A 12082-nucleotide genomic window follows, 5' to 3' on the forward strand; every position below is an offset into this window, starting at 1 on the left:
TTTGCTTACTTATTGTGAATTTATTGTGAACTTATTGTGAAGTTATTATGAATTTGTTAATAATTGTATTAAATATGGGAAATATTTTTCTTATTTATATATTATAGTTAATTAAGAAAGTTAGTAATTAATAATGTTTCATTATCTATTCATTATAAATGTCTTAAAAATGACGATTAAATGACGACATATTTATGACGATAATATTTCGTGACAAATGTTACGTTCATTTTACGTTCATTATTTAGTACACTGATGACGAATGAAAAATGATCTTAAATTATCGTCATAATGATATCATCTTGCTACTTGGGCCAGAATATGTTATTATGGTATTTTTAGACTGTCAGAACAATGTCAGGATTATTAACAATTATTAAAAATGCGTTATATATAAATACGTACATAAATGAATCAATCTTTATTAATTATAACTCGTTAGTTATACAAAACATAAAAATTCTCATTTTGAACATATGAAATAAAGTATACATATATATAACATAAACTATAAACTCTTTAACGTAAATAATATTTTTTTAAGATAATTAATTTTTAAAGAACTTTATACCTTTATATATATATAGTGTCACATCTAAAGTATGTGCAACAGAGTTTCTGTAGTATAAGTAAGTTTACACTATACATACTTTAATAGCACAGGACACCTTAGGATGATCCTCTGTGTGTGTGTGTGTGTGTGTGTGTGTGTGTGTGTGTGTATATACAAGGTGTCCCAGACCTAACGCACCACCTGTAAATGGCAGATTCCTGAAGTCATTTAGAGACGAAAATTCTAATACTAAAATATTAAGCAATAGTTTTCAAATAGGAAACGTTTAAAAATGTCCAATCGGGCTGTCCATTATTCACGCGTTCAGATCCGTCACACAGTGAAGATGCTCCTAAATATTAATATTTAAATATTAACATAATTTTGCATATGTTTTTGAATTTTTTTTCGTAACTTTTTCTACTTATTTAATTAACTTGCTCTATATGTTGATAATATTAATAGCGGTTAAAAATAAAAATTATTTTACGTAATATTGGAATGCATCGAGTTATTGTTACACATCGAACTGTCAAATGAAGTGTCTGTCATATAAAGTATGTTATAAAAAAATAATATTTTTTATGATATGAGTGTCTTAATCAATATTAATCAAAAAATTATTTCTTTAATTGAACAGATAATAAAGAACGAATATACTATTGATAAAAACTTTCTCAACGTCAGTAATTTATACAAAAATAATATGAAGAATAATTATTCTTGACATATCCCTTTTTATAAAATATAATTATGATCACTAACAATTATCCTTCACTATGTGACGGACCTGAACGTACGAATAATGGACAACCCGATTGGACATTTTTAAACGTTTCCTATTTGAAAATTATTGTATGCTCTGAAAGATATTTATTAGATTCGGAAAAATAAACGGAGACCGACTGGATTTGAACTCGGGATCCCTCGTTTACTAATCTGACATCTACTTAGTCTGCACAACCACGACGGCTCCTCTCTGTTAGCTGTTTATATTCCGAATCTCTTTTATGACCGCTTACGGTTGTCTAATTCTTACAGCTCAATATTTTAATATTAGAATTTTCGTCTCTAAATGATTTTAGGAATCTGCCTTAGCAGGTGGTGCATTAGGTCTGGGACACCCTGTGCGTGTGCGTGTGTGTGTGTGTATGTGTGTGTATGAATGTTCAATATGACGACAAAATATAGCTAATTATTTCGTACGGCGCACCTAGTCTTACACATTTTTCATGACCACTTTCAATCTACCTAGATAAATCTTCTTACTCTTAAGGATTATAGCACACAAAAAAACTTAAGCAGTAAAACTTAAATAGTAAGGAAATAGTATGGATTTGTTACTGCTTATGTTACTGCTTTACGTTCTCGACTATGATTGGCTGATCCGATTACTGCTTAAATTTTATTGCTTCAGTTTTTTTGTGTGCTGTGGCCCTAAGTCTCCTGAGCAGCTAAGAACTCCGTGTTGACGGTAGCGACGTATCGTCGCAATAAAAAATAGAAGCTCATTCATTCTTATTCTTCTTTATATACGAAGGTCGATTGCATAAATTTTTGTGAGATAGCGCCACAATGAACTGTGTACTATATGGCCAGGAAGTAACACTATTCAAACTGCCTCATAAGGGAAACAAGGGAAAAGAAAAGAAGTTGACCCTTCAAACGTTAATTCTTTTAGATGCGGCTCAACTTTATTCTGCTCCGTCACATCGCTACACATCGGAATTAACCGGCTCGCACGTTGAGAGGGAAGTGACGAAAGTCCTTTTCGCAATCACGTCCGCACATACTTCGCCCATTTTAAATATCGTATATAATTGTAATAATCAGCAAGGTTGCTAACAAAAGAGCAAGCAAGAATCCCAGCAGAAAGAAAAATATCGTGTGCCATTGGCTTAAGGATCCTGAGTAGTCACCGCGGTCATATTGGAATCGTGATATCGTAGGCAAGAAATGACACAGTAAAGTTTATTACACTAATTTTGCAAATAAAGAGATATTTGACTAAAATAACATCTGATATAGCTCTAAGACACTTGTGAAAATGGGCGGCTGCTTTTCTTTCTCTTCCTGATAGTCAATAAATAGCTAAAAGGCACGTGAAATGAAGTCTATTCAGGCAGAAAACATGATTTGACAGTTGTTGAAAAAAGTGGAAAAATGCTTTTACATGTAATGTTCAAAGATAATTTTAGCTGCCGCCCATTTTTTTGAATCTAATAAGTACGAAACAAATCACATCTGTACAATTAAGAATATAATAACGAAAATAGCTGCAATAAAAAATGTCGTTGTCCGCACGTCACTTACGAGGGTCGTTCGATAAGTCAGGTAAAAAAGCAATAAATTCACCTATTTTCCGGAAAATTCTTTTTCACTTTTCGACGTTGTCTCCTTGGAATTTTACACACTTAGTCCAACTTTTTGATCTCTTCGGAAAAGTAGAAAGTCTCAAAGCCTTCAAAATACGCATCCACAGCAGCAATGACCTCCTCATCGGACGAAAATTTCTTTCCTCCGAGCCAAATCTTGAGGTTTGGGAATAGAAAGAAGGGGTCAAATCAAGAGAATAGGGTGGATGGGGCAGCAATTCGAATCTTAATTCATGCAATTTTGCCATTGCGGCTGTGAAGGTATGAGCCGGAGCATTGTCCTGGTGAAAGATGACTTTTTTGCGCGCCAATCTGGGCCGTTTCGTTTGCAGCTCTTCGTACAAATGATTCAGAAGTGTAGAATAATATACTCCTGTGACTGTTTGACTCTTCTGTAAGTAATCAATGAAGATGATTCCTTGGGAATCCCAAAAAACAGTGGCCATTATCTTCCCGGCCGACAAAACAGTCTTCGCCTTCTTCAGCACATTCACCAGGCGCTATCCACTGCTTCGATTACTGTTTTGACTCGGGTGTATAGTGATGGATCCAAGTCTCGTCTATAGTCACGAATCGACGCCAAAACTCTTGTGGATTGCGCTTAAGCATCGACAAACACTGCTGCAAAATGTCTTTTCGCATGCGTTTTTCATCGATGGTCAGCAATCGCGGCACCCATCGTGCACAAAGCTTTTTTATTTCTAATTCTTTGTGCAGGATATTATGCATCCTGTCTATTAAGATGCCTCTCAGCTATGTCACGCATGTTCATTCGATCTTCCATAACAATACGATGGATTTTTTCAATCATTTCTGGCGTAGTGACTTCAACTGGACGTTCGGGGCGCGCTTCATCTTTGGTTGATGTCCGGCCTCTTTTGAATTCATTAATCCAAACATAAACGGTCTTCAACGCTGATGCAGAATCCCCGTGAACTTCGTCCAATTCGACTTTAATCTGCGCAACCGTCCACTTCTTTAAATAAAAATGTTTAATCATTGCATGGAATTCATCTTTCTCCATTTTTACGACAATTGCTGCCATGCTCACTTCCAACATCTGCCACATGTAAACTAAGCGTCACTTGTGGCTGAAACTTGGTATGAGGCAGTTTCCCAACTCGTGAACCCGACAGAGTGGCGACGAGAGTGGGATGCCCCATCACAGCTTGAGAAAGAAATTTCAAAATTACGAATTAAGGATATATACTTATCGCCATAGCCGAGGCAATCGTGCATGGGAATTTTGCAATTGAGGATTTCGATCCAACTGTTACGAACTGAAAGCGTTGGCTACAGCGTTTTGAGGGAGCCGTCACAGTTTTCAAGGTACCGGAAGTGCAAAAAGTTGTGTATTTGCTACATTTTATTGGAGCAAAGTCTTTTAATATACGACAAGTTAGCACTACTCAATCCATATACGCAAACGTACTGTACAATTACGTCACATTTGGAGGATTTCTACTGCACCGGCTCCACTTGAAATAGCAGAAAATTATCATTTTCACTAGAGAAAACAGTCCGACGGGAAAACCATACATCAATATATACGACTGCGTTACATAAATTAAGCATAAATTGCAATTTTGAAAATTATCTGAAAACGGCCTTAAGGAAACCAGTTCATATTTGGGTTGACAAGTCAACGCACTCAGGTGGAGGTGAAGGATTTGTTTTTCGATAGGGCGGTCAAGTTGCACTTTCAATGGAGTTGACCGAGAAGAGTGTAAATCAAATCCAAGCAGTCGGAATTTCATCTGTTGAGTACATCGGCCAAAAGGAGATGACAAAGAAAAACAAACAGGCACAGCACAAGAAGTTAATGGTAAACAGGCCAGTGTCTTTCCCGAAAACAAAGCGTACTATACGAGACGTCTACAATAACAATAACAATAATGGTATTATTCCGAATAATAATATTATTTATTTTAAATGCAGAGGTAGGCATTTCTAAATATACATTAAATAGAGAAATCACATGCGCAAATTATGATATAAAAGGTCATTTAGCAAAAATATGCATGAAGAAGAATAGGACATCAGCAAATCGATTGAGCGATATTATATGGATGAGTATGGAGCACATTAAACATCGAGAGAAATTTTTCGAAAGTCTAACTATCGAAGGTAAAGAAGTACGATTCGAAGTAGATACCGAAGCGGCTGTGAGTAAGCATTTCCTTGAGCGTTATTTTCCGGATGCACAAATTAAGAAATCGAATTAATAATTATTTACTTTTTGCAAGACCACTATTACGATTATGTGAAAGTATGAGTATGTTACAGGGAAAATACAAAATTATTAAACATGTATATTATGGTAATAGGAAATCACTCATGAGACGAGAATGGATTCAACAGTTAGGCGTACAATTGAATAAATCAATCGGATGCGGCGCGCGGGGGCGTGCTCCCTAGGATAGTGAATTAGGAAGTCCGCATCAATCATACAGGAAATTATACTCTCTCCCTCAAGGCGAGATTCTATGAGGCGGTTTTTTTGGAGGGGTCTCCACACTTTGTGGAGACTATCAACTCTTTCTGGGTGCACTCTCTCTGGTCTGCCACCTTGACGTGGTGAGGAGGCTCCCTGTCCCTATGATCACCTGCTGGCAGTACCGGGGTTCTATCCCGGGAAAGCCCGAATGCGAGGGATCAGGGTCTAAGCGCATTGCCCTTACTGCTGTGGCGGAAGGGTCTGTATTCTGGATCCGGTCCTCCAGTAGGGTCGAGTCTCCTCAGAAATCCGCATCCAATGGGTCGGTAGGGCGGCCCTGACTTCAATCGCCCGGCGGTGTGGCGCCGATAGGGGAAGGTCTGTTCCCTGTCCGCAACGACGCAGGTATTCCCGCAGGAGTGTCGCCGAGAGGCTGAATGCTCCCGGCTGACATGGGGGGGCGGTGCTCCGCCCAGGGAGGGGTATGTTTTTTGGGTCATGGAGCCGCTCGGATATTTCTGAGGCGGGGCCTGCGGCTCACGTACTTCGGAGAAGATGGACCGCAGGGCCGCTCGGACATATTCCGGGGCAGGGCCTGCGGTCTGGGTGCCGTCGGAGCCGCTTGGACGTATTCTGAGGTCGAGGTCCGGCAGCACGTAAAGTATAAGGCAGACCGGGCTCTCTAGTCGGGCCAAGGCAACCGGTCTAGGGGAAGGACACCCCGAAAGAAACCACGTTTATAAAATTATGGATATGTACACCAAAAAAGTAATAAATATACCAGACCAGGGATTTCGGACCCCCAGATCTCGGCCCGCTAGAAGGGATAATGTCCCGGTCCCTCCCGCGTCGTCATCAGATGACGGGCGAAACGCAGAGTTGCCAACGGGCCGTAGAAATGACTACCGTTGAAGAAGGCAGCCGCTCTCTTAAGGCAGCACGATGGATATGGGAGGTCCCATGTGCCCTTGAGGTCGAGATCAGGACGACTTCTAACGCGGAAGTATTCCGCCTAAGGGAGGAGGGGATGACCCACCTCCGATCCTGCCAACACCGCAGGACAACAACCCATCAACACCGCTTCCGGCTCGTAGATCTGGCCCTCGCTCCAAAACTAAGGTTCCTGAGAACGATGGACTTGCGGGCATTCGATCGCGGTCCTCGTCGACAGAGTCGAGGGCGTTGCGGGCGTCAACTACCTCGACGGGAGGGAGTAAGAAGAGAATGGCCTGATACCTGGTGAGGACGAGGACATGTGTCTCGAGATGGAGACTCCGGGATGGGGATACACATCCATTGACCTCCCGCGCCGAGAAAAAAGAGAAGCAGGCTCTCCTCGGATCTGACCAACGCCGGCAAATTCACGGCCGAAAAAAGAGCGGAGAAAGCGGCCCGAAAAAGGGAGAAAGAGGCGGAAGAGACTCTGGGGGGGCCGTTCGGGATCTCCAGGTCCAATAATCTCCCAGCAAGAAGCTGGAAGAAACGAAGGCGCAAATGAGAACCCTTTAGGAAGAGTGGAGCCTGGAGTCCATCGCTGCGATCAAGGCCTACACTCGCCAAGCCATCGCGCGGGTGAGGAAGGTTGCCCAGATGTCTGGCAACCTAAAAGGCGGATTCCAGGCGGAGCTCTGGTCAGCCTCCGCGGAGATGATTGCTGCCTGAGATCCTCTATTCGAGGACCCTAGAGGCAGAAGCGAATGCGGTCGGGGATGTAGATGGCGAAGGTTCCTCAGGGAGGAGATCTTTTAATTACAGAGGGACAATACAGATCTCCGCTCGACCATAGATGAGCTAAAGGCGGAACTGCGGGACTTAAAATCCCGCAGACCCGACCCCGCTGCTGAGAAACCAGCCGAGTTCCTTAGGAATCTAGAGAAAGGATGGAGATGGACGAGACGAGACCACCCCTCCCCGATTCATCCACTCTCGGAGGGGGATAAAAGGGGGAGATCACGCATTATAAGTGTGGAGACCCTCCCCCCGGTCCTCAGACCGAAACTGGGGAAAACACCGCCCGCGGTGGTCGCGGACCCCATTGGGGCTCACTGCGAAAGCGAGGGAGATAGACCCTTCACAATGAAGGACTTAAAAGGGATCTTGGGGAGGGTTCTCCCCATGATATTAAGAAGCATGGGAGCACCTCCATGCCACCTCCCCTCCACCAAGCGCGGCGGGGGGACAAAAATCGGGGGAAAAGGGGAGACCTAACTCATGGAAAAAAGGGAAGGGGGATACAACCCAAGGAAAACAAAACCCCCCTCCCAAAACCCAAAAGAAGGGAAGTGGCGGAGCGGACAATACCACTCAGCGCCTCAGTCGGATGGAAGTCGCTCTGGAAGAGGCGTCAACACCAACGGCCTAAAAATGGCCGTTAGCTTCTTCTAGACCAACCTCATGCCTGCCGGGCATAGGATCTATTTGTCCATAGCCTGACAGAGCGTGGTTGTGAGTTTGGCATCCGAACCCTACCGGATCCCCGAGAACCAGTGAGAAACTGGTTCGGGGATCGGGAGGCTCTGGTGGCGATAGTGTGGAGGTCGATCGAGGGCCTGCCCCCCTACTCTGAAATGAAGAGGGGAGATGGTTACGTGGCGGTGAAGTGAGGGTCCATCTGTATCGTGAATTACTACGTCTCTCCAAATACGAGTCTCGCCCAATTGGGAGGATTATTTGGAGGGAATGGGGGACTGCATTCGCAGGTTCGCAAGTTACTCCCTTACCCCGTAATAGTCGCCGGAGATCTAAATGTAAAACCCATGCTGTGGGGTTCCCCGGCGATGGACCAAAGGAACTCTGATGGGCTGGATGGCGAGTCTGGGCCTGAGTGCATTGAATTTGGGCCCGGAGCCCACATGCGTGCAGCATAATGGGGAGTCGCATATGGATGTGACGCTTGTGACTCTCCCGGTCGCGCGCATGGTAGGGAACTGACGTGGAGGCCTCCATGGTAATTATGTCAGTACATTTTCATGGAAGTCGACACCCGCACAGCAGTCGGCCGACGGAGAGATGGTCCACGCAGATGGGCCTTCAAAAAACTAGATAAGGACTGCTTATGGGCGGCAGTCCTTGTGGTTACCTGGCCGGATAATCGGCAGGTGGCCCGGGACGTGGAGGAGAAGGCCGAGAGCATGGTAAACATTATCGCGGACGCATGCGATGCGTGCATGCCACGCTCTCGGCTGGTGAAGCGGCGGACCGCATACTGGTGGACGGTGGAGGTCGCGGAGCTTCGCGCCTCCGCCATCCGCGCAAGGAGACGATTCCTGCGGGCCCGCCGCCGAAGAAGCGCCGATCTGGACGCCGCCTGGGAGCTCGTATGGTGAACCCTGGGCAGCGCCATCAGAAAGGCAAAGACCGAGGCCTGGGTGGGGCTGATCTCGTCCCTGCACGCGGATCTGTTGGGGCGCCCATACCAAATTGTGCTCAATAAATTGAGACACCTCCTAAACAGGATGATGAGGATCCTTTTTCCTGGTAGGGACGATTGGTCTCCACCCATCCCGCACCTGTTCAACAGGTGCTTTAAAGAGGAGACATTCCTCCGTATCTGGAGGAGGGCAAGTTTGATCCGAAGCAAGCTGCCGGACGCTCCTTCGGCATATAGGTCGATTTGCCTGCTGGACGACGTGGACAAACTCTTCGAGTCGCTGCCCGCGTCGTCCGGCACCTGTCCGGAAGTGGCCGAAACCTAACGGAAAATCAGTATGGCTTCTGTGAGGGGTGTTGATCGACAATTGACGCGATTGATCGTCAAATCCATCACGGAGACCATTATTGCAGGGGGGAGTTGCATTGCTGGTGTCGTTGGACATATCCAACGCATTCAACTCCCTCCCCTGGGACAGGATAAGGGAGGCGGAGCAGTACCACCGTCTTCCAAATTATCTCCAAGCGGTGCTAGGCGGCTTTCGCGACAGGATATTGGAGTTCGCTGATGCCAGCGACGCCGACACCAAAGGGGTGTCACGCGCGGGGTTCCGCAGGGGTCCGTACTGGAGCCTCTGCTTTGGAACCTCGCATACAACAGGATATTGCAGCTTGCCCTTCCCCCTGGCTGCCACGTCATCTATTATGCAGATAACACGCTAGTGGCCGGGGGGATAACTGGGGGAATACCCTGGCGGCGGCCAGCGAGGCCGTGCGCGCGATCAGCGGGCAGCTTTAGGGTTGAAGGTGGCGGCTCACAAGACGGAGGTCATGTTTGTGCATGATGGTCTCCGTGGGCCGCCTCCACCCCCCCCCCCGCCCCGCGAGGGTGCTGGTCGGAACAGTCCCCGTGAAGATGGGGCTCTACTTTAAGTACTTGAACCTCACTCTGGATGGTATTTTTACTGCCTGACCCCCAGGATGGAGGCGGTGGCTAACAGGCTCGGCCGCCTCCTATCCAATCTCGAAGGTCGCCAAAATAAGACGCTTGTATGCGCACACCGTCCACTCGGTGGCCCTACATGGGTCACTGATATGGGCCCATCGCTTGGCGAAGAACCGTCATAGCCTCCGTCTAATGAGGCAGGCGCAGTGCAGAATTGCGCTGCACCTGGCGAAGACCTATAGGACGGTATCGCATGTGGCGGCTACGGTCCTGGCCGGGACGCCCCCTGTAGACCTGCTGACGGCAAGGAACGCCGAAGTTTATTGGCATCTTCGCCAGCTAAAAGTCCGGGGAACAGTCCCTACGACTAAGACTGTGGAACCAATATGCCAGGAAGTACGGCGCTGGATGGAGCGTTGGAAAACCCAGCTGCATGAGCCCGGCGTCACAAGTGCCCGGACTGTGGAGGCCATCCGGCCCTGCCTCGAGAAATGGCTCAGCAAGGCTCACGGGAGCTTATCTTTCCAGTTGGTGCAGGTGCTGACCGACCATGAGAGTTTTGGCTGATACCTGCATCGAATTGGAAGGAAGCGCACGGCACAGTGCTCGCACTGTGCGGCGGGCAAGGACACCACGCAGCACACATTCGAGAAATGTATTGCCTGGGATGGTAAGCGCGGTGCCTTTGCCCCAGTGAACAATAACTTCTCGTTGCCGGCCGTAATTGAGAACATGATTGGCAGTGAGAATGTTTGGAAGGAGGTCTCCTTTTTCTGCGAATGTTATGTCGCAGAAAGAAGAAGCGGAGCGGCGCAGGGGGGAGAGGAACTACCTCCCTCCGACGGCCGCCCCAGACGGGGAGGAAGGGGGGACTGCAGTGCCGGCTACAACGGCGTCAGCAGTTCCCCTTATTAGATGAATGACCCTCCTGGGGGAGGGGAGTAGCCCCCCTCCCCTTTGATAGGTTGGTTAGTTGGCTAGACCTTACCAATGGCCGAGCCAGAGAAGACTCCCGGCGCTAGGAGGGGCCGCACTCACGACGGCCCCATTGTACCTCAGTCCTGGGAATCTGCGCGGGAACGGGGCCCTCTAGTCTTAGGACTTTCTCTCCCGCGCACGCGATTGTTGTTGCCATCCACCCTTCCTCATCCCCCCCTCAATTGGGGGGAAAGTAGTCCACCTCTCTTAAGGAGCATGGTGGGGGAGAGGGCAACTCCCCCATTGGGAGGAGCGCGCCTTAAATAGCGCGCGGGCACGGGGCGATCGGGAAATATATTGCTAGTGTTCCCCGATCGCCCCAACTATGTGCCTTGGACGGCACCCATGAGGTTTTAGTGGGTAAGTGGTCGTGGTTTACAGCGGCCCGAGTCTCACACTTTCCCGGACAAGCCCAAACGTCCGGGAGGTTAGTGCGTAACAACATTTCCTCATGTTAAAAAAAAAGGTCTACAATTGAACAATACAGTTGAACAATACATTTACGTTGATGGCAAATATAGATAGTGACTTACACAAAATTTTACATGAATACGAAGAAAACTTAGATCCGTCATGCACAAAAATTAAGCAAATACAAGCGTGACTTACATTGAAAGAAAACGCGAGACCGACTTTTCTGAAAGCAAGGAAAGTTCCATTCAAGATAGTACCGTTAGTAGAATGAGAGATTGATAGATTAGTAAAAAAAAGGAATTTTACAAGTCATTAATACATTAATGTGGGCGATAGTGCCGATTTTAAAAAAGGACAATACGGTTAGATTATGCAGGAATTTTAGCATAACGGTTAATAAGCAATTATTAGTAGATGAATATTCGCTGTCGACAATCGATAAACTTTTTAGTACGCTGACGGGAGGACAAAAATTCTGTAAGATAGATTTAAAGCAGGCATATTTACAAAATATTCCTAGGATAGGGATTTATTAATATTGAATACGCATTGAAGATTATACAAGTATACATGACTATTATACGGTATTGCCTTAGCACTTGCGATTTGGCAAAGAGAAATCGAGAACGTATTAAAAGAATTCCCGAGTGTTTCTGTTTTCTTAGACGATATTAAAATTACGGTGCCGAACGATTAAATGCATCTAGAACGACTTACATGTTTAGCGTGTAACCACAAAGAATGTACTTACACGTTTAGCGAAATTTAATATTCGAATCAATGAGGAAAAAAGTTAATTTTTTTAAAAAAAGGCATATATTATTGCGATTATTACATTGATAGAAACGGTATACATAAAGAGAAAAGTAAAATGGAGGCCATTGAAAATATGCTACGCCCTAGAAATGTTTCAGAATTACGCGCTTCCTCCCTTCTTATTTGGGAGTTCGAGCCTGATGCAATCTCTTCTGTCGTGCTCCAGGAGGATTATTTGTATATTTGCCAATGGC

General features: G+C 45.9%; 1 protein-coding gene across 1 annotated transcript; it reads left to right on the forward strand.

Annotated features, from left to right (window-relative positions):
- Positions 1 to 9872: 9872 nt before the first annotated feature.
- Positions 9873 to 10247, forward strand: LOC148935706 (uncharacterized). Its single transcript, XM_089081150.1, has one exon. It carries the CDS (start codon positions 9873 to 9875, stop codon positions 10245 to 10247), a length of 375 nt encoding a protein of 124 aa, XP_088937276.1.
- The last annotated feature ends 1835 nt before the right edge of the window (positions 10248 to 12082 follow it).

The sequence above is a fragment of the Pogonomyrmex barbatus genome, unplaced genomic scaffold, assembly GCF_055798465.1.
Source record: "Pogonomyrmex barbatus isolate J1 unplaced genomic scaffold, ASM5579846v1 scaffold4, whole genome shotgun sequence".
Taxonomy (NCBI): domain Eukaryota; kingdom Metazoa; phylum Arthropoda; class Insecta; order Hymenoptera; family Formicidae; genus Pogonomyrmex; species Pogonomyrmex barbatus.

Excerpts from the sequence above, each read along its gene's own strand:
- LOC148935706 (XM_089081150.1), top strand. The coding sequence starts at position 9,873 with ATGAGGCAGGCGCAGTGCAGAATTGCGCTGCACCTGGCGAAGACCTAT.